At 37.5% G+C, this 23,786-nt stretch overlaps 2 protein-coding genes across 4 annotated transcripts; both read right to left on the bottom strand.

Annotated features, from left to right (window-relative positions):
• Nucleotides 1-5,022: 5,022 nt before the first annotated feature.
• LOC128043069 (uncharacterized) lies at nucleotides 5,023-9,031 on the bottom strand. The gene is made up of 5 exons (XM_052634878.1): nucleotides 8,905-9,031; nucleotides 8,448-8,670; nucleotides 7,190-8,030; nucleotides 5,709-7,096; nucleotides 5,023-5,461 (listed from the first exon to the last, which is right to left on the bottom strand). Exons 1-5 carry the CDS (start codon nucleotides 9,029-9,031, stop codon nucleotides 5,023-5,025), a joined length of 3,018 nt encoding a protein of 1,005 aa, XP_052490838.1.
• An 8,576-nt stretch (nucleotides 9,032-17,607) lies between these two features.
• Nucleotides 17,608-19,443, bottom strand: LOC105792095 (uncharacterized). 3 transcript variants are annotated; one of them, XM_052635255.1, is made up of 5 exons: nucleotides 19,096-19,443; nucleotides 18,816-18,996; nucleotides 18,317-18,418; nucleotides 18,202-18,231; nucleotides 17,608-17,979 (listed from the first exon to the last, which is right to left on the bottom strand). In XM_052635255.1, exons 1-5 carry the CDS (start codon nucleotides 19,210-19,212, stop codon nucleotides 17,924-17,926), a joined length of 486 nt encoding a protein of 161 aa, XP_052491215.1. In that variant the 5' UTR covers nucleotides 19,213-19,443; the 3' UTR covers nucleotides 17,608-17,923. The 3 variants fall into 3 exon arrangements, with proteins under 3 accessions (XP_052491215.1, XP_012475946.1, XP_012475948.1); XM_012620492.2 differs by having other exon boundaries at nucleotides 18,182-18,231; nucleotides 19,096-19,442; XM_012620494.2 differs by lacking the exon at nucleotides 18,202-18,231 and having other exon boundaries at nucleotides 18,363-18,418; nucleotides 19,096-19,398.
• Nucleotides 19,444-23,786: the final 4,343 nt, after the last annotated feature.

Below are 23,786 nucleotides of genomic sequence, written 5' to 3' on the forward strand. Positions count from 1 at the left end.
CTGCTAGGGGCTTGCGGCGCATTACCTGCTAGGGTTTCTGATGCCTTAAGCCAATTGGACTTCATAGCTGGATTAGGATAGGCCCAATTTTCTATTTTGGGTTATTGTACGGGCCCAGGCATTATTGGGCTTGTACAGCTGCCCCTCTTTGCTCATTGTCATGTAACGGGAATAAAGCAAAGACTACAAGGCCCAATTATGTCTGGTCTTACTGAGCCTTAACTTCTTTAATACTTCTCTTCTTCAGGTAGCCTTGTTCCTTCCTACTGTATCTTCAGAGGTAAAGGAACTGGTGCTTCAATCAACCCCACTGCAATGTTAGGGAAATAAGATTCGTACTTTGTAGTTTCTCAAAATCTGCTATCTTTAATCTGCTCCACTGCAACTTCAGGGAGATAAGTCTTATAGTTCAACTTGTTCTGCTACAATCTAAGGGTAAATCTGATGTGATCTGCTCTACTGCAACTTCAGAGAGATGAGATCTGCGGTTTTAATCCACTCCGTTGCAACTTCAAGGAGATTGGATTTGTTACTTCTGTCTGCTCCACTGCAACTTCAGGGAGATAAGACTTGTATCTTCGATCTACTTCACCACCAGTATGGGAAGACAAGATCTGCTTTTTCCGATCTACTTCACGCCAATACATGAAGACAAGATCTGCTTTTTTTGATCGATTCCACTGCCGACCGGGGAAGTAGAATTACTGGCTTCAATATACTCCACTGCAACTTCAGGGAGGTAAAATCCGCCATCTTCGATCTGCTCCACTACTGCTTAGGGAGGCAAGATCTGTAATCTTCAATCTATTCAATTGCAATGTCGGGGAAACCAGATCCGCCGTCGTAGCTTCAATCTATTCCACCGCACCGTCAGGGAAGTAAGATCTGCCGTTGTGGCTTCAATATTTTTAATTGCAATATCAGGGAAACCAGATCCGCCGTCATAGCTTCAATCTGTTCCACTGCACTGCTAAGGAAGTAAGATCCACCGTTGTGGCTTCAATCTTTTTAATTGCAATATCAGGGAAACCAGATCCGCCGTCGTAGCTTCAATCTGTTCCACTGCACTGCTAAGGAAGTAAGATCCGCCGTTGTGGCTTCAATCTTTTTACTTTTCAACCCGCTCCATTGTTACTCAGGGAGACAAGGCTTTATGATTTCATCGATCTGCTCTCTGTGGAACATGACCTGTATGACTCACTTTATGAGCCTAATTATGCCTAATGATTAGGATGTCATGATCAGAATGAATCAAATGCTCCTAACTAGGCGTGTATAAATGACATTTGAATGTTATGTCATGAAAAATGAATATTGAATGTTTAAAGTCATTATTGCTCATTAAGGCTTCCTTCGTGGCAACAACGCTTCGTCAAAACTTGAAAAATTTAAAATCTCGACTCTTGGCTCCTAGATATCTACTACTTTTTAACCCGGTGAAGGTCTAAAAAATAGTCCTGTTTCAGGTTCCTGAGTTATTTAAAGATTTCTAGAGTAATATGAAAAACTTCCCTTGTGCAAGTTTTACTAGTCCATTAATCGTCATTCTAATGCAACATGCTTGCGAAAAGATCATAACGATAACATAAACAAAATTAGTCTGGGAGGATAGCTCGCAATGGATTGTCAATGATAGAGGAATTGTCTGGGGACATTTATATTGAAAAAAATGACATAATTTAACAACGAATTCAATACCAATGCTATGAACATGTGCCCCAGATATCTCTGCTTGAATTTCTCTATACAGCTTTCGAAGACCCTTTTGAATTCAACACGTGTTTAGGAAATTCACAGTATTTTGTTGATGCCCCAAGATGTCGTCTATTCCTTTCTGCCGATTTAGGTACAGCAAGACTACCACGTGACAATCAAAATTTGAGCTGCCCTTTTCGGGTTTTCAACTCAAATCCCCTTTGGTCTTAAGGTGCCCTTTGCGAGTTTTCACATTAGCCTCTCCCTTTTTTTTTTTGGAATCAAAGCGCCCTTTGCGGGTTTTCACCTTGGTTCCTTCCCTTCTTCAACTAAAGTACCTCTTCACCGAATCTGAATTTACCGGATTAGGCAAGTTTTTCCCGTCCATTTCAGCCAGGATCAGGGCTCCTCCAGAAAAGGCCTTTTTTACAACATAAGGACCCTCCCAATTCGGCATCCATTTCCCCCTAAAATCCTTTTGTAGAGGAAGAATTTTTCTCAACACCAGGTCCCTCTCGTGAAATTCTCTGGGTCGGACTTTCTTGTTGTAGGCTCGCATCATTCTTTTCTGGTACATCTGACCGTGCTGAATAGCCTTTAGCCTCTTTCCCTCTATCAAGTTCAACTGATCGTATCGAGATTGAACCCATTCCGCTTCATCCAATTGTAGCTTAGACAAAACCCGGAGTGAAGGGATTTCAACTTCGATGGGCAAGACTACCTCCATGCCATAAACTAAGGCGAAAGGCGTTGCCCCGGTGGAGGTCCGAGTTGACGTTCGATAAGGAATGAGGGCAAACGGTAATTTCTCGTGCCAGTCCCTGTAAGTCTCAGTCATCTTCCCTACAATCTTCTTTATATTTTTATTGGCCGCTTCTACTGCACCATTCATTTTCGGCGTCTGGCGACAATTGTGATGTCTGATCTTGAATTGACTGCAGACCTCTGCTATTGAGCTGTTGTTCAAATTCAACGCATTGTCGGATATGATTCTTTCAGGCATTCCATACCGACATATGATCTCTCTCTTCAAGAACTTACTGACTGATGACTTTGTAACATTAGCATACGGGCGACTTCTACCCATTTGGTGAAGTAGTCAATAACCACGAATATGAAACGATGCCCATTTGAAGCCTTCGGCGATATTGGCCCGATAACATCCATACCCCACATGGAGAAAAGCCATGGAGAAGTCATGACATGAAGAGGTGAAGGAGGTGCATGCATTTTATCACCATAGATTTGACATTTATGGCACTTCTTGGAATAATTGATGCAATCCCTTTCCATGGTAGACCAGTAGTACCCGAATCTCATAATCTGCTTAGCAATTGTGGACCCGCTGGCATGCGTTCCGCAGATGCCCTCATGGACCTCTTCTAGAATTTTCTTTGCTTCTACGGCGTCCACACATCTTAGCAGTACCTGATCTTTTCCCCTCTTGTACAAGATCTCCCCATCTAAGAAGTAATAAATGGCTAGTCTTCTCAGAGTTCTCTTTTCATTCTCCGTTGCCTGGCCAGGATACTCACGATTTTTTACATACCGTAGTATATCTTGATACCAAGGACTATCATCGATTTCCCCTTCTTCAATATTGTAACAATGAGCCGGGTCTTCATAGATACTCATTTGGATTGGTTTCATATCCCCATGTCTGTTCAGTTTGATCATGGAAGCTAAGGCAGCTAGTGCATCAGCCATCTGGTTCTCATCTCGTGGGAGATAGCAAAAAGTGATGTCCTCAAACTCCTTAATCAATTCGAGGACCAACTTTTGATAACTGATTAATTTGGGATCTCTAGTTTCCCATTCACCCCTGAGCTGATATATCACCAATGCTGAATCTCCATAGACCTCTAGCACTTTGATTCATCGCTCTATAGCTGCACGAATACCCATGACGCATGCTTCATATTCTGCCATGTTATTTGTACAATCAAAATCCAATTTGAAAGTGAAAGGATAATGATCACCATTTGGGGACACTAGGACTGCCCCAATTCCATTGCCTACAGCGTTCGAGGCTCCATCAAAGTTTAGCTTCCAACTGTGACCTTCTTGGGGACTTTCTTCAGTAGCGGCTACACACATCAGGTCCTCATTTGGGAAATCAAAACTCAACGGCTCGTAGTCCTCCAAAGCTCTACTAGCTAGAAAGTCAGCAATTGCACTCCCTTTCACGACCTTTTGGTTCACATAGACAATATCAAATTCGACAATAAAATCGCCATCGGGCCATTCTCCCATTCAAAGCGGTGACTCCATCATATACTTTAACGGTCTAACTTTGAGATCGCCAAGTCGTATGGTATAACATGTCTTGCCTTAATCTTGGGTTGTCCAAATCAAGGCACACATAATTTCTCAATAGGGAATATCTCATTTCACAGTCAGTGAATTTCTTGCTGAGATAATATATCGCTCTTTCTTTCCTCCCCGTTTCATCATGTTGACCTAACACACACCCCATGGAATTGTCAAATACCGTTAGATACAATATCAGAGGCCTATCCGGGTTAGGTGGTGACAGCACTGGAGTATTAGACAAATACTGCTTCACCTTGTTGAAAGCTTCCTCGCATTCCTCATCCCAAGTACCAGGATTATGTTTCTTCAGAAGACGAAATATAGGGTCACATTTCTCAGTCAGTTGTGAAATGAACCTAGCGATGTAATTCAGTCTTCCTACGAAACCTCGAACTTTTTTCTGAGTGCGAGGTGGAGGTAAATCTCGTATTGCCTTGACTTTGTCTGGGTCAATCTCGATTCCCTTTTCACTGACTACGAAGCCTAGCAACTTTCCTGACCTGGCCCCAAAAGTGCACTTCGCTGGATTAAGCTTGAGTTGGAACTTTCTCAATCTTAAGAATAACTTTCTCAAGACCCGCACATGTTCGCCCTCTGTTCTAGATTTCGCGATCATATCATCAACATAAACCTCGATTTCCCTGTGCATCATGTCATGGAACAAGGCTACCATGGCTCTTTGGTATGTCGCTCCTGCATTCTTCAATCCAAACGGCATCACTTTGTAACAAAACGTCCCCCATAACGTAATGAACGTAGTCTTTCTCATGTCTTCAGGATGCATCTTTATCTGATTATACCCAGAAAAACCATCTATGAAGGAAAACAGTGAAAAGCCCGCAGTATTGTCTACCAATGTGTCAATGTGAGGCAATGGGAAATTATCCTTTAGACTAGCCTTGTTCAAATCCCGATAATCCACACACATTCGTACTTTTCCATCTTTCTTTGGAACTGGTACGATGTTGGCCACCCACTCAGAATACCTGACTTCTTGCAGAACCCGGCATCAAACTACTTTTGGACCTCCTCCTTTATCTTCAACACGATATCAGGCCTCATCCTTCTGAGTTTTTGCTGTACTGGCTTGCAATCTTCTCTTATAGGGAGACGATGGACTACCATGTCGGTACTCAACCCCGGCATATCCTGGTATGACCATGGAAACACGTCCTTAAATTCTCGGAGTAATTCGATGAGGTCTTGTCTTGTCTTTGCAGAGATATCTGATCCGATCTTCACCTCTTTACCCTCCTCTAAGCTCATAATTTCTATTGATTCCCTGTAAGGTAGGATTTGCTTCTCGGCCCTTTCTACCATCTTCAACAAGTCAGGAGACAAACCACAGTCTTCGTTGTCTTCAAAATCATGCGATTCCTCTAAACACATGCTTCGTTCAAAAGGAGACTCTAAATTTGTAAGAGTGACATTCGCATCATTGATATCGTGGGACCTGTTATAAGTATGAAAAACAATATGGATTCAGAAATTTGTTTGGTTCAATATGGTCATGAATGAAATGCAAGTGTAGTTTAAGAGAAACTTAAAATAACTACTCTTATGGAAAGAAAGATTTGCTCCAAAAATGATTGCAAACATGAACTTTATTAAAATAACGATTTACTGGACATGAGCCTATTTCACAAAGGAATCCTTATCACTTCTAGGCTAAAAAGCAATAAGGGTGTTCTGGACATTACTCTGAGGAAATCCTAAATACTACAGGTATTTCTTCTGCAGTCCAGTTGTTTAGCTCCCTTTCCGACTCGTAAGGACGAATATCTGGCAAAGCTCTTCCTCGCGTCGCTTCTTCATACACGGCATGAATACTCCCTAGCTCCGTGTTAATACTTCTGACCCCTAGCATTCCTGGATGGACAAATCCTCCTGATACAAAAGTCTTGGATAGGTGAGGAAAGGTCATGGGTTCCCATTCAACTTCACCACCTGTCAAACGAGCCTTTCTCCTCACTCGCTTCTTTTCCTGCTCTATCCTCTTCTGCCTAGCATCTGGCTTGTATCCTAAGCCAAAATGGTCCTGCTTGTCTTTCAACACTGGAGCCTCAACTCGGCCCTGAAGATATCTCCCCAATCCTCTTCTCGACAAAGCTCCTTTTCCAACAGTCAACTGCAGACCCATCTCTGTGGTCCTGGATATTCTCGGCATCAGGATCTTGTTTCCCTCGCGGATGAATGTTGCATTTATGAACTCCAAGGAACGGAAAGAGCATTCAATTGCATCATCGCTCGTTTCTAGATAAGGCGCATCATTGGTCACAGATGCAATGATATCTTCTTCGGCATCTATCGTCACAACCCTGCCTTCTGACACCAGCTTCAGTTTTTGATGTAACGATGACGGTACCGTACCTGCTGAATGAATCCATGGCCTTCCTAATAGGTAACTGTAAGAAGGCTTGATGTCCATAACTAAGAAGTCCACCTCATAAATAGTTGGGCCAATTAACAAGGGAATGTCAATTCTTCCCATGACCCTCCTCTCAGTACCATCGAATGCTCGAACCACGTTCTGACACGACTTCATATGCGAACTATCCACAGGTAGCCTGTTGAGCGTGGATAGGGGCAATACATTTAATGCCGATCCATTGTCTACCAGAACCCCCGGTAATATGCACCATTTACACCTTGCAGTGATGTGTAAAGCTCTAGTAGATCCCATACCCCCAGGTGGTATTTCGTCATCGCTGAAAGAGATGAAGTTATCAGCGCTTATATTGCCGACCAGTCGATCCAACTTGTTAACAGAGATATCGTCGGCCACATAAGTTTCATTTAGCACCTTCAGCAGTGCATTTCGATGTCCCTCCGAGTTCAGGAGTAAAGCTAGCACAGATATGCGAGCTGGTTGTTTGTGTAGCTGTTCCACAACGCTGTACTCGCTATGCTTTATGAACTTCAAGAACTCTCTAGCTTCCTCCTCCTTGATTGGTTCATTGACAAACAATTCAGGTTCGACTGTCTTCTTCTTCTTTCCATCCGAAGTTTCTTTTCTTATTGGCTCTACTCGAGCCTTCACCTGTTCGTCATGCCCTTCTTCATCATGGTCCTCTTTATTAATTGCATCCTTCTTCCCCGGGATTGTCACATTACAATTGTAATTCTAAGGAACCCTCCTGTTATCCTTGTAAGTAAACACGATCGGTTTTTGAATGATAACCTTTGGTGCTACTCGCACTCCAACCTCACTATTCTTAGGTCGTGAGATGATGGCCACAGGATGGTTAGCCTTTGGAACTCCCAATGCCAACTCTGACGTACATACATGATTCTCCTTCTGAATTCCTTCACAAAATTCCATCTCCTTATTATCCATCATACCCTGTACCACGGCTCTGAACTCTGTACACTCTTGGCTTTCATGCCCCATTTCACAGTGGAACTCACAGTAGTTCCCACTCTTCTCACAGCTTTCTTCTGAAGTAATTAGCCCCCTTTTCACCATCTCTTTCCAGACCCATCTCAAAGGAGTCTTCACGTCCGCAATGTCTGCCTTGACTTTTCTGTCCTCGCCCATCATGTTTATTCCACTGTCAGTATGGTTTGGTAATGGATTTTCTGCTTTGGTGGCTTCATCAAATTTAACGACACCCATACCAATGAGCCTTTCAACCAACTTCTTGAAGGCAGTACAATTTTCTATGGAATGCCCCGTGATTCCCGCATGATAGTCGCACTGTGCATTTGCGTCGTACCATTTGGGGTACGGGGGCTGTAAGGGCTTCAGATAGAAAGGGGAAAATACATGTGCGTCGAATAAGTTTCGGTATAATTCCCTGTACGACATAAGAATTGGTGTGAATTGGGGCCTCTCCGTATTTCGCCTTGTACCGACCTCCTGTCTCGACGAGCTTTGCTGATTGGCAGCCGCCTTTCCTGGCCGACTCACTGTTACTGACTTCGAGTACCCCTTGTTGTACATGCTCGCGTTGTTCACCTCGTTTTCCTTCCTCTTCGAAGCTGATCTTCTGTTACCTTCTCCAGCATCGATCTTCCCACTCCTGATGGCATTCTCGATCATCTCACCGTTCATGACTATGTCAGGGAAGCTTTTTGTGGCACTTCCTAACATATGTGTAATGAATGGTGCCTTCAGGGTGTTAATGAACAACATAGTCATTTCCTTTTCCAAGAGCGGCGGCTGAACTTGGACCGCGACCTCCCTCCATCTCTGCGCGTACTGCCTAAAGCTTTCGCTCGGCTTCTTCTCCATGTTCTGGAGGGTGATTCTATCAGGAGCCATGTCTGTCACATGACTATATTGTTTCATGAATGCTTGACCCAAGTCCCTCCATGAACCGATCGTAGCTCGACTCAACTGATTGTACCACTTGGATGCTGCCCCTACAAGGCTGTCTTGGAAGCAATGTATTAATAGCTGGTCATTATTAACGTATCCAGCCATTCGCCTGCAGAACATGGTGATATGAGCCTCTGGGCAAGTCGTCCCATTGTACTTCTCGAATTCAGGCATCTTAAACTTATGAGGGAGAACAAGATTTGGCACTAAACTCAGCTCTTTTGCGTCAATGCCTCGATAGCTTTCAGTAACTTCCATCGCCTTGAACTTCTCCTCAAGCCACTTGCATCTCTCTTCCAACTGTCTCGGTAACTCCTCCTTCACTCTTTCCTTCTCAACCACTTCATCAAAGTCAGGAATGGCAGAGTTAATAGGATTATTTTTAGGATTAAAACCCGGCCCAGTTTGGAGGTTCGAAACACCAGCTCAAAATTTCTGAGGCATGATGGTGACAGTAGATTTGCGCGGGTATTCAGCTTGAGTTCGCTCATGTGGAGGGGTGAAACCTGGAGGATAGAAAAGTTCATCATCATTTCCCTCATCGACATCTGCCATGGGGCCCTTTCCTTTGTCACCTCCCTTAGTTATCAGTCGGGTTAGCTTTGCCACTATATCCTCTTGAGATTCCCGCATCTTCTCAGACATTTCTTGCTTCATCTTGTCTAACCACTCCTGCATTTGTAGCTGAAGCCGGTCCTGCATCTCCTTCCGTAATCGTTTCGAGCTTTTCTAATCTCGATCCATATCTCTTGTCTTTGCTCGAGTCTTTGTATCGGTGTTGGATTGGTTGGTTGGTTTCCAGGTTAACTGAGCAATAATTTTAATTAATTAGGATCAATTTAAAGTTTTGAATGCATATGATGCGATGCATGAGATGAATGCAAGAAAGGCGTTAATTATGATTCAATTCCACTTGGAAAACTTTATTAGAAAACAAATCTCTTTACATAGAATAGACTACAAATACGACTTCGTCCTAATACTTAAGACCTTGATTTTTTGAAGCAACGAGGCTAACTCCGTCCCGGTCGACTCAATTCATACTTTACGCTCAACGTGTCAGCTTGTACTGCCAGAGTTTGTAAGTGATCACTACTTCTCGAATCAACCAAGGCTTGTCCCATAACACGATCCTCCGCTTCGACCGATTCGGAGATAGTGAAGCTGTTCGCTTTGATGATCTTTGTTTGGCTCCAAATACTCAATCCTGGCTTTACAGTTCTACAATGCCACCTCTAGCTCTTCTATAGTTCTCTTCATTTGCTCGATTCTACTTAAACTTGCTTGCATTTCTACCACTGAATTACGATTTCGGTATTGATGAACAATCTTCTCAAGTTCAGCCACTCTAGCCTTTAGCTTATCCCTTTCATCTTGATTTTCTAACAAGCTCTTTTCAAGCGATCTATTTTGCATCTGGACTTCCTGAAACCTTCTCTCCCAGCTATCAGTCTTGGCCTTTTCTTCTCGAACCTCTTGACGCCACTGCTCTGAGGTCTTTCCAACCCTGCAGTTCTCGCTGATAAACGTAGCTTCTTATAATCAGTCTTCAAGCTATCCAAATCTTCCTCGACTTTGCGCTTCCCTTTTCTCAGGCCTTCGGTTTCCAGCTTCTGAACATCTATGTCCAACCTTAAATTCACCTTTTCTACCTCCATTTGCTCTATTTTCTTCTCTAATTCAGCATTCCTCCTTTCGAAGTCTTACTTTATGACTTCCAGCTCAGTGGGGGCGACGCGCAAATGCTCCTCTATCGACTGGCCGTTTTCTAGACTTGGCCCAGGAATGTTGTCATTAACCCTCCTAGCACGCCATTCGCCGTACTCGGGTGTTGTCATTGGACCCATAGCCAATCTCTTCATTCGGTGAGTCTGATTCCATGCGTTGGCCATCTCACGGGCCTTCTTTTTGTAGCCATCATCCTTGTATGAGAATTCACACTCAACTAATCCCTGAGTGGCAGGCACAAACTGTCTTGACCTGTATTGCCTTAGTACTAACAATGGGGCATAACCAACAGCTCCCCAAATCCCAATCAACGGAACCCAGTCGAAATCCCCACACTGATATAAGATCTCATCTGTAATCAACCACGGAGCTCTCCACTCGACGTTCTCCTCCTGCAGATTCTGAAATATTGCCATCCACTTCTTCTCTGTAATATCATCTCTCCTTGACGTAGCCACTATCTCTTTCAACGGTGAATAATTCTCAGAGAAGACCTGATATGAAACCTTATCAACCTTCCAAAAGTGGCTATGGAACCACCCAAGTAATAGCTGTGCACATCCAATAAATCTGCCCTCTCCCGTTCTTCGGTATGCATTTAATGACCTAAAAGTTTCTGCCAAAATCACCGGAACTGGCGTAACTCCCTTGTCAAGCCAGTCGAATAAATCAGTGACCGCTTCATCAACATGTCTCAAAATCTTAGGAAACAAGATTAGACCATATATACTTAGAGCAAAGACGTCCACTTTCTTCCTCGCATCTGGGTGTGCTAAAATGAGGTCCTTCAAGTTTTTCCAAGGAATACACCTACTATCCCCTTTTTGCTTAATCCGAAACAGTAACCTCATCGCTCACTCATCCTCGTTATACTCATCAACTTCCTCAAGAAGGTTGGTACATTCACCGCTTTCGAATAAATTCTATCCACTGCATGCCTTGAACACCAAGTAAAGCCGTACTCCTCTATTGTAGGCACCAGTCAACCTTTCCGAATGTGAAGCAATCTGTAGGCGGATTCCAAAAGCGGGCAAGAGCTCAAATGCAGGCTTGTCTACCTTCATGTCAAGTAAATAAGGTAAATCCTCATAATTTGAATAGAATAGTTGCCTAACCTCATTATCCTATTGATCCCAAATCTCCTTCAATTCCTGCAAGTTGTTCTGAGCTACGCTAACACGAGTGAAGTCCCATAACTCGATCGTATCCCATGGCCAAACTATCACCTTTTTCATCTTTGTATCTTCTCGCACCAAGTCCGGCAAACGCATTGTCTTCCACTCTATCAAGAAACCCATTTCCCATGATAAACTTTCTATATGGCAACCGAATATGAACCAACGCCTTTATAATGAAATGTCATGCAATTATGATGTCATGCAATTAAAACAAAAGAAACCCAAGTTAGTATCACATATAAAAATATAATCCAAACAAGAACACTTATTTAGGAATCTACTAGGGTTCGGTATAGTTCTACCTAGGGCAAGTTCCTAAAGCTCACTCTATGAAGTTTAGTTTCTAGAGTAAGGGTTCCCGAACCAGTAGATTCCTCGATCCTCACCCATTATAGGCTCATACAGATCGAGTTCAGTTCAGGGGGACACATTTTCCTATGGCTGCACGGAGATGAAAATCTCACGAAGACATAGGTACGGATGTATCCCGAAAGCGGTCCACTATCCTGTACGGAGGTGAAAACCTCACGAAGGACTAGTTTTTCGCTCCCACTTAAGGGTAAAATGCAAAATGCAAATGCAAAGTTGTCAACTTTCCAAGATGAAAAATCAATGAATGCGAAGGAAACTCGTGATTTTTTTAAAAAAAACTTTTGATTTTCGACACAAAGATAAATATAATCAATTTATGGCTCGACTCTCTAAAAGTCCCCAGCGGAGTCGCCAAGCTGTCGAAACCGTCTTTTGAAAACAAAAATTTTGGTTGTCGACTCAAAAACAAAACAAAATCTGGAGTCACCACCGATCCTTTATTGAGGTGTGATCAGCCCACCTTAAAAATAATTTTGGTCTGCGAAATTGAGAAAAGCAGTTCGGAGTCGATTCACATACGAGGAAGGATTAGCACCTCGTAACGCCCAAAATTGGTACCAAATTGATTTTTTTAATGCCTTGGTGTCGAAAATTTGAAAAGATTTTAAAAAGAAACTTTTTATTTCATGAATGGATTAAAATAATAAGACAATTCTTATTTCAAAGAAATAAAACACCACACCCAGTAAGTTAGGGCACAATGTTTTTAAATCTTCAAAATACCCGAATATTGCCTTTTGTTTTTGAAAATTCTTATTTCGGGAAGAAAATGTCATGACCAGTAAGTTAGGACCCAACATTTTGAATTCCCGAGAATAAGTTTTTATTTAAAATTTGAATTTATTGCAAAACAAATATTTGGCTTTCTAAACTCATCGAAAAATAATCGCGATCCAGTAAGTTAGGACACGATCTTTCACGAGAATCGTGAATGCCAAACATTTTGGAGTTTATAAAATGGGATCATTTAAATACTTTGAGAAAATCAAAATATATGTTTTTAAAATGGATGCTAAAAAGGTTAAGGTATAACATGAAACAAATACTCTAATTTTAAATATAAATGAATAAGTATTTACAAATACATATACAAGTAGATATAATATACAAACAAATTTACAGATATGCGTACACATATATTTAATGCATACATAGAAGTGTACATATAAAAGGAAGGTAAAGAAGTATATACAACAAGCTCATAATAGTTTCAAGAATATGCATGCAAAACACGTGTATGTATATGTGAAAATTGTAAAGATAACAAATATCAAAATACACATATGTATATATATTTACAAAGAAAAGTATAAGTATATTGTAAAAAACAAAATAAAAATAAAACATATGTACATAGATATTTTTTAAAAACAAAAAAAACTATAAAGAGTTTTATTTATATATGTGAAAATAAGAAAACAAAATAATAAAAATGCGTAAAATACATAGGTATATTATATACTTTTAAGAAAAATGCATATATGTATATATTATATAAAAGCCATGCGTATGCACATGTATTATAAAACCATGCATAAATGTTATAAAATAATAATAATTACGTATATAACATATGCATATAAAACATTTAAATAAATATATAGTACATACATATTTATAAAAGTAAAAAGGTTTTTGAAATTAAAAAGAAAAAATGTTTGTATGTACACGTAAATAATAATTGAAAATAATAAATAATAATAAAAAAAAAGTATAATATAATAATAAATAAATAATAAAATAATAAAATAGTTCAAAAAAAATGGATTAAATTGAACAAAAGACGAAAAAATGGGGCAAATTTGAAATAAATGAAAAAAAAACCAACTTGAATGCGTAGGAAACGACGGAGGACCGAAAGGGAAATTATTCCCGTCCTTCCAAAACGCCGCGCAGCAAGGGACCAAATTGAAACAAGAATTAAATGTTCGCCCAATTTCTAAAAGACAAAACAAGTTAATTGAAATGCGCCAAAATAGGAGGGGGCAATTATAAATATCCCCAAGATTCAAAACGCGGATCCTCTCCGGCCGGGTCAACGCTGGTCACACTAGGCTTAAAACAGCGCGTTTTGAATATTGTTTAAAACCAAACTTTTGCCCTCCAAAATCAATTGAAACCGAATGGAAGAAAAAAAATAAAATAAAACATAAAAAAAATCTTTGGTGCTCTGCTAGGGTTTAAACCCTAGCGTCCTCGCGCCGCCGCTCAATCGGCCCTCTCACCAAACTCCGACCATGACAGAGATGACGGTGGCACGGCGTTTTCAGGTATGTTTTCCTCCCTTTTTGTTATTTCAAATGAAATAGAATGAAAATAAAGAAAAAATGTAAAAACGATAAACACTTTTAACAATAAAAAAGAAATCACCTTTAAAACAAAACAAGTTTTTGCTGCTTTTATTCTCGATTCTCTCCGTCAAAAATCCGTCCCCTTTACATGTTAAAAATGGCCTTTTATAGGCCGAAAAAAGAAACAAAAATACAATTATTTTGCTTGTTTTTTCTTTTTGGACTCTTTGAGTCCGTTTTTTGTAGGGAATCGTGAAGCAAATGGCGCGGGAGAGGCCGAAACGTGTGGCGATCGGGCGTCTGCTGGGGACTGCTAGGGGCTTGCGGCGCATTACCTGCTAGGGTTTCTGATGCCTTAAGCCAATTGGGCTTCGTAGCTGGATTAGGATAGGCCCAATTTTCTATTTTGGGTTATTGTACGGGCCCAGGCATTATTGGGCTTGTACAATCATTTTCGGCATTCTATATCGACATATAATCTCTTTCTTCAAGAATTTGCTAACTGCTGATTTCGTGACATTGGCATAAGAAGCGGCTTCTACCCACTTGGTGAAGTAATCAATGACCACGAAGATGAATCGATGCCCATTGGAAGCCTTTGGTGAAATTTGGTAATAAATTATAAAACTAACATATTTTAATCTTGTTCTTAATACATTTTTTGGATGATTATTTATGCAAATTGGTGAATTTGATGCTCCTAATCCTTTGAATTCATGTTTTTATATTTAGGTGAGTGTTTGGGAGCAAAAGGAGCAAGAAACGAGTGAAAATCGATAAAAAAAAAAAGTAAACTTCAAGAGCCATACAGGCTAGACACATGACTATGTGCCAGACCGTGTGGATTTTGCAACTCGCATCTCAAACACATGGAAAAACACAATTTTTAAGCTTTTTGGGCATTCTAAAATTTATAAATACCAAAAAAAGAAGAGAGAAGGGAGCCATCAAAGAATATTGAAGAAAACAACTTAAAGAACACCATTGGAGCCAATTCTAAAGTAGATTTTCATCAAGATTGAAGACCTTTGAATTTATTTTGAAATTTTTATGAGTTTCTTTATTTCTTGTGGCTATTCTGACTTTGAGATGTTTTTATTTATAATTATGAACTAATTCCCTAGATACTTAGGGAAGATGAACCCTATGATGAATTCTATTATCCAGTTTCTATTTTACGCGATAAATACTTGATTTTTGTTCTCGGTTAAGTGTGCTTATCTCTTGTTTTAATATTTTCGGGATATTAATTCATGTTTAATGTGCTTAAATCAGTGGAGGAAAAGTCCTTATTTAAGAGTAGATCTAACATAATTGCGTGGAGTTGCATGCAATTCTAGAAATAGGATGACATAAATCTACCGGATTTGAGTTAAATCTAATAGAGGAATCTATAGATCAAGTTAATGCGGCAATAGGGGTTTAAATTAGAAAGAAATTTTAATTAATCAACCTAGAGTTTGTTGTTCTTACTCTCGAAAGAGATATTAGTATAATTTAGAGATTTCTACGGATCAAGATACCAAGCGAATAAAACGTTTAATTTAGATTCATAAAAATAGATGTAGTTTAGGTGGATTCTTTCCTGGGTATTGCCTCTCTCATTGGTTATTATTCTATTATTTTCCTGATTCATTCTCTGTTGAGTTCTTTAGTTAAATTAATTTAGTAATTTTAGTTTAAAAACAATCACTCCAATTTGTCGGCTAAATAGTAGGAAAATGATAATTACTAGTACTTTTAGTCCTCGTGGATATGATAAATTTACTCACTATAGCTATACTATTTATCGATAGGCGCACTTACCTTTGTTGTATTTTTAGTTAATTTCGTGACTATCAAATACCTTTTGACCTTTTTTTTTGTGTTCTATTTCATTCACCCTCTTTACATATTGGTAGTTGAGGCTTTTATAGCCACATTGAATATTACAAAATGTCTTTATTTTTTTGTCTTTATTTTGTAGGTTTTTGCATGGTGGTGATGAGGGACTCTTCGGTCAACCATGGTGGAGGATATACCCCTTTGCCATTTTGATGAATCAGTGGTAGATGGGTGACACCAGGAGCCTCGGATGGTGTGCTGTTGATATGGCGAATGCTGAGGAGCGACCACGATGCTGAAGGCTTTGAGATTTTTAAGGTTTCTGTTTAGGGCATTTTAGGGTATTGGGCTGTATTTTGGACTTTTGAGTATTGGGTAGTTGAGCCGATTTGTTTTTATATTTGTAAAGTGGACTTTTATTATTATTTGAACTTCTGGGCCGGACGAATTTGGCCCTTACAATATGCATAGATATTCTGATGTTAAATAGTCAATTAATCATGTTTTATGTCTATTACATGTAACGCAAAGAATCCTTAATCATGAATTCCAATATCTCAATCTATGTGCCAGCTTAAAGGCTGGTCCACAATTCCTAACATTAGCTGAAATGAGTTGTTGCCAGTCTGATACATCATTGACAATGCAGTTGTGGAAGTGTTTTTTTTTTTTGGTGTGTATGCTTATTCCTTGTTCACAAGACGATACCTTAAGTGAACTAGTAAAGAAAAAAGCTAATGATGTTTTGTGGCACGGTAGATTGAATAGGCTGTAGGCAATGTAACTTACCTGGAACTCAGTGCCATCAATTAGCCAGTGGTAGATGACTTGCGTTGCCCAAATCATTATTAATACTAAGTCCCAAATTCAAATCTGGACAACCACTTTGTTCTATCTTAATTAAGAAAAAAAAAAAAACATGAGTGACACTTCACACTCAAGGGGTTATTAATATTGCAAATTCCAATAAGAAACAGGAAACCAACTTAAATGTTTCTTATCGAGCGTATTATCTATCTTGATAGACTAAATGCGTGGTAATCGCACATAGTGAGAGGCAGGGGGAGTTTATTTATTTATTGTTATTATTCTTCTAGTAACGGGATAAAATTGAAAGCGGTTTGAGGTAATTTTGGATGAAGCTATTGTAAAGCTAAATCTCGATTTCTTCTGAATGAGTGGAGGAGAGGATTTCAAGCTCGGAATCTGAACCCCTGAAGTTATCAAGTACTCTGTCAAGCCTTTCATTGCCAGCTGCAGTGGTTGCTGATCATGTCAGTTTGTTTTGTAGCAGTTCAATTTATTTGGCAATAGTGACACATGATTCAGAGACGGCCACGTTTTGCATAAATCTAGGCTATTCAATTCTAGAAAGAGGAAGGGACAGAACAAGATTGCAGTGTTTCAATTCATGCACCATTTTTATAGCGTTTGACATCCTTGTGTTTCAATGTCCCAATTTTCTTCAGGATGACTTAACCATAACAATCTTTTAACTAATTTGATGTTTCCATGGAGGGAATATATCAGTTGATGATTTCAAATAAGCAACCCATGTAACTGTTTCCTTTTTCATATAATGAACAACAACTCAATGCAAATGGCTACGGAATGTTTACGGCCTCATTCTTAACCAGTAATTTACTACATAGACATCCTTACCCTGTGCCTGTTAAATCTGTGTTTTTCCTTTTTAGTACGTAGTATAAAATATGAATACAAATTTACATGTGTTAGAACTTCAAATAAGAAATATTTTTATCACAAGCTATTATCCATCAATGATCTTCACAGTAACTTAGTTGGGGTAAAAATTTCGAAGTTGAAACTGCTGATTTTATCTACTAAGACAATAATGCCTTTTGCATAGTTGGAGAATGGTGTCTGAATTTTTAACATTTATCTTATTAATTACAGACCATGAAGTAGCATTCAATAATAATAATAATAATAATAATAATAATAAAAGCCCCTTGGAACTGGTCTTTTGTGGTCTTTGGGGACGAACCATATTTATATTATATCGTGATTTTATATAAAACTAGAAGATAAGAATAGCATTTTTGGATACGATTAAAATTAGAAAGACAGCCTAATTTTTTAATTTTTCATTATGAATAGGTGGTTTCCGATGCGGTTGTGCATAATCCATTACATCAATGTCCCCCACGTTATCCTTTTCCTTGGAATCGAGAGCTTCGTCAGCCCCAGCATCTGAATTTACCAACATCGACCTTGCTCTTACTCTCTTCCATCCCTACATAATATCATGTATAAAAAAAAACAATGAATATTTTTCACCAGGTTATGAACTTCTTTTTATCTCTTTTTAATTTTCCATGTCAAGAATCCGAAAAGACCAAACAACTTGAACTACTTCCTCTCAAATATTGTTTTGTTTTTTTTTCTTTTTTTCAAACTAATAAATTTTTTTACTACAATTGCATGCAAAACAATACCCATGCATGCACGTGAATACCATCTGATTTCTGTGTTCTGTCCTGACATGCTGAAGAAGATGGGCCATTAGTCAGTAAGTAGTCTTGGTCTTTTACCATAACCAGTACTGCACTTTAACAACCTGAATCACTTACTGAATCTAGGTTCTAAAGATATGGTCTCTTCTTTTTTTTTTTTTACCTCGACTGTTTCCTTGCTTTGCAAATCAACCCGAGAGGAACTCATAATTCCATATCCTGCATGCGAATATCAGCAAAATTCCAGCACCGTCAATAATATTTACATGAAACATGGTCTCAGAGTAAGCTTAAATCTTAGTTTTGTACATGTACATATGTGACTATATTTATATCTCAATGACTGATTAAGATCAGATAAAGTTGTTTGTGATATTATTTAGTAATCTTTATCAACGAATTATTGAGGTTTATCATTATGCAACAGAAGAACAAATTTCCTGAGCCAACCAAGTTGTAGAAGTGTTGAAGAATAATAAATGGTGTAAAGCTTGAAGAAAGTTCAAATTTAGTTTAAATAATGATATCTTTTTAAATGATTTGCATGTATATTTCCTGTTGAAAAGGCACATAAATTCCAAATAAAAAAGAGAATAATAATTAGTTTGAATATAACCTGAAATTGCATTTTGAACAGCTTCTTTCGCCAGAAAAGAGTCCGAAATTGTTTGCTTCATAGTTTTTGCACCAATTATTCTCCTTCCATGTGACCTAACTTCTTGTAATTCTGGTGTTTGTAGCTTCTTTGAGATTGAAGGCCCCATCTCTAACTTATGGCCTTTCAACTTATTGGCATCCTGTATCAAATTAATTAATAACTTAGTTATTACTAGACCAAGATTTTAACATCTAATTATTATACTCTATAAAGTCAATAATATCTTTTCTGCACTAACCTTGCTGGCAAGAAAATCGACATGATTGCCATTCTCTTTAGCAGAAAAACCTAGACGGTGAGCATTGCATGCATGCAAAGAAAGATAAAGGAGAAAAAATATCGCAAGGTAAGACATGATTATGAAATTAGAGCTTAATTAGTTCTGATGAGAAACAGAGAAGATTTAAAAAAAAAGAAAAAAAGGATATGCAGTTTGGGGATGCTACTGCAATGTTAAGTTTCTTTTCTTTTTCCAAGTATTTGTAATGATAGAAGCAGCAAAGGAGCATTAAATGCAAGTTTTGTATTGAATTGAAATACGTTCTTTAAGAGAACATGCAGGTGTTCGGAAGATGGATCCTGAAAACGAAATTGAAGATATTCGGGGGGGGGGGGTCCCTTTGTCGCTTACATTTGGGGCCCTAAAGTAAAGAATTATAGAGCAATACGGACAAGACACATGCAAGATCTCAAAGATATTAACAAGGGAAGCTGGGAGATTTTATTGAAATATATACACTGTACGCATGTATATAATTTTGTTTTTTTATTAAACCAACCATCTGGTTTGTGTATGTTGGAATTGCAAATATATTTAATTGGCTAATGAAATTGGAGGGGAAAAGTATGAGTTTCGTTTTTTGTCGGGGATAGGTGATGATAGGTTTGTTAAGTATTATGAAAACATGCAAAATTGCAAATTAAATATAATAGAATTTTTATAAAAAAACTGAAAGAAGAAAGGATTTGGGATTAGGATAAAGAAGTAAAATAGAGTAAGGCAGCTACAACAGTAAATCAAGGTCCTACCCATGTGTTTCTGCTGAGGAAGTCAACTTCTTGCCCCCTAATTCATATGGTAGAATTATTACTGCAATATCGACGGCCTTTGATTTTTTGCTTTTGCTTGACCGTTTGAGTTTTTTTTTAATAGAAAAAAAAATGGTTGCAAACGCTATAACTGGAGCCCTATTATTTAAGGACAGAACGACGAAAGCTAACTCTTGCATTCTTCTATGTCAATAAGAAATTGAATTGTTATTTAACCGGAGTCAATTAATATAAGAGAATTTTGGTTGTTGAAATTAAGAGGGCAAAAATTAATATCAATTTACCGTCGGATTTTGTTTCAATCAATTCAATAAGTTTTATCACAAAAAAAATAAAAGAAAAAAGAGAAATTAATTGTGGTGGTGGGAAAGAAAACACATTTTTTTTTTCGGGTTGAAAAGGTTCAAAGTTACCTACACAATTTTTAAGTTTCTAGCGTGGGATCATCCAATGGTTTCAAGATCTTTCTTCTGTTTTTTAACCATAACTACATATTTAACATGGATCCCATGAAATCCCACTTTAGATGTTGTTGTGCATTTCATAATACAATGTATCACAATATATACAAATTATATAGACAGAGATGATGATTCCTTTTATAATACCACATATTATATATTACATAAAGCATATAAATAGTTTTTATGCATCTATTCATCCATAACACATAGTGTATTTATTACAACGATTCTTGAATGATTATATCTTATGAATATATTTCGCTAAAAATTTTGCAAAGAAAAACACAATAAAGTGGAAAAGCTTAGAGAAGGAAAAGAATACAATATTCATAAGAAACATTCCCTCAAGCATAACCAATCATATAATTGAAAGTTAAAATTGGTATTGAGTATGGATTTGCAAATTTATCACCTTTATATAGCTAATTTTGATGTGTGTAATGTGTTGCATTATGTTGTTGGCTTATCAATTTTACAAGCAAACCACATATTTTTCTAATATGTTAACTCATGTCCACGAATTGCTTCGTGAGAAGTTCATATTTATGAATGGTTTGATAATAGTGGCAATAGTTTGTTTGCATATTGTTATCAGATAGCAGTATCAACACATATGAATACATAGTATGTTCATGATTGAGCTTTATAGGAATCAAAAAGATATCTTACATCAGCATACGTCATCAATTCTAGTTTTGCTTCATTTTGGGAAAAAAAGAAAAGAAAAGAAAGAAAGTCCATATTTGATGTGCCAAGGAGATCACAAAGAACATGTTTCACTCAATTCCAATGTCCTTGTGTCGATACTAAACTAAGCCTTGCAAGTAATTGATTACAAATGATATATTTGGTCTAGTGTGATTTTTCAGATACAAAAGTACTCATATTACACAAAGATACGATACTTTAAGATTAGAATTTCTTTATCATCTTCTTGGTTATAAAATAGATCTCTTTTACATAATGTAAACACACTATTAAATTGTTTCAAAGACTTTTCTATATAAGTTAATTTATGAACAAGTATTGTGCTTGCTAAATATTTAATTTGAAATTCAAACAAAGTTTTGTTTTCCCAAAATCTTTCATAATTTTTTAGATAATTAAGCAATCAAAGAGATATATTTTGATGTCTTTATTATGTTTTAGTCATCAACATAAATTGCAACTATATTTATCCCAAAATTTACTCTCTTAATAAAAAAGAAAGATAAAACAATATTGCTTTCATATCATTTTTCAATAAATATTCATTTGGACAATTGTACCATAAACATTGGGATTGCTTTAGCCTGTCTAAGGATCTTTGTAGTTAAATGGAATACATTTGCTAAGGTTTCTAATTATCATCATCAAACACCTTAAACCCTTTAAGGGTTATCATGTAAATGTCATTATCTAATGACCCAAACAAGTAGTCATTACATCGTTTATTTTTTCTAAATCGGGCAAAGAGTATCAGAATGCAATGAAGTGGATTATGAGATATCTTTGGGGCTCATCCAACTTAAACTTTGTTTCGGTAATGAGAAACTCATTCTAGTTGGATACACAAATCCAAATATGGTCGGAGATATTGTTTTAAGAATATCTTCTTTGGTTTACTTGATCCCTTTTGCAGGGGGAGTTGTGGCTTGGCAATATAGATTACAGAAATGCGTTGTATTGTCCACTATTGAGTTTGAGTTTATTAAAGTTACCAAAGCTTGCAAGGAGCAGCTTCGGATAAAGAAATTTTTGCAAGAACTCAGATTTGCTCAAGATAAGTATTACTTTGTGATAGAAGCGCTAATCATCATGATAAGAATTTGACTTTTCATACTCGGTCAATGTAAGTATCATTAGATACAAGAAGTTCGTGAGGCTAAGTTGTTAAAACTTGAGAAAATTCACACTAATAATAATGGTACACATATATTTGACCAAAGTCTTACAAAGAGAAAATTTTGAAACATTTTTCTTGATTGCAGGTATGGTAAACACCCTCACATAGTGGGAGGGAGAGATTTGTTGGACTTTGGGTCCCACCATATGTAGGAAGCCTAATTGTCCATATATATGACCTATCATATATAAAAGGGGGAAAAAGACAGCTTTGTTCACCAAGAGCAATTTTGATCAACTATTTGATCAAGGTTTTATTTGATATCCATTTGAACTGTTTTTTGGGTAGTGGCTAGTAGACTCAAGGATCTCAATTATGTATGATGAGATTTTCATACTAGTATTGCAGATCGAGTTTTCATTTTCAAAGTTAGCCCCATTTATGGTGATATTCTCTACTTTTCTCTTTATTTTATTCGAGATTACTTGTTGTTAGCATTATTGGAGTTGTATGCTTTTTATTGTGGCTTTGTTTTATGACCTTGTAGTAAGACTTTTGATTACAGTGGAGCTTTGAGTGGATTTTTAAGTCTCGTAGTTTTTGCCTTTTTCTTTAAAAGAGTTTTCCACATAAAAATGAGTGTCTCATTTTATTTTTCTTATTTGTGGTATTGTGGTTGATTTGTGTTTATTGTTGATATATATTGTGCTATTAAGTTTGACATAATTACCAACTCATATTTATCAAGAGAGAAAGAACATCAAGTGTGCTTCTGCACTGTTGGATGAGTTATGTTTCATCCCATCAATATGTTAGACATATTAATAAATATAAACTAATAAAAGTTAATGAATTAATGTAGATTTTTATGTGATAGACATGGAGGGTGACAACTCTTTGAGTTCTTCAGACATTCTGTTAGGAAGACCATTTCTTAGCACTACTAGATGTCTGCAATGATGCACTCACTCTAGAGTTTGATGATATAATAATTAATTTTAATGTTTATGATGCAATGAAACATCTCAGTGAAGTGCCCAATGTTTGTAGTACAGATACTAGGTGTTCTTTAACTAAAAAAAATCCTTTGACTTAAATGATAAAAATGAGTTGGATTTAGTATTTTTTAGGACTATCAACAAAGAAATTTGAAACCTACTTGAAGGAAGAAAAATTATTTATAAAAAATTATTAGACCTATTGTGAAACGGAGGCATTGAAGCCTCTAAAGTATTTTTGTTAAATATTTTCTACTAAGTTACATACAAGATGGTTAAGCCCTTTTATAATTACTAAAATTTATTCTTATGTTGTAGTAGAATTTCAAAGCATAGAGACAAGTAAAAAATTCAAGGTTAATGGACGAAGGTTGAACCTTTTTATGAAGGATTCAATTACACAAGATAGAAGAAGTTACCTTAGGATATCTGGATACATAAACAGAACTAATGGACAATATTGAGTCAATGACACTAAACAAATGTGCTTGTGGGAAGCAACCCACGAATAAGGCATTACAATGCCACATATTTTGACCATTTCTTTCATTGTTTTAGTTTCTTTTATTTTAATCAATGTTTTGGTCCTCCA

The sequence above is a fragment of the Gossypium raimondii genome, chromosome 8 (assembly GCF_025698545.1).
Source record: "Gossypium raimondii isolate GPD5lz chromosome 8, ASM2569854v1, whole genome shotgun sequence".
In the NCBI taxonomy this organism is placed as follows: domain Eukaryota; kingdom Viridiplantae; phylum Streptophyta; class Magnoliopsida; order Malvales; family Malvaceae; genus Gossypium; species Gossypium raimondii.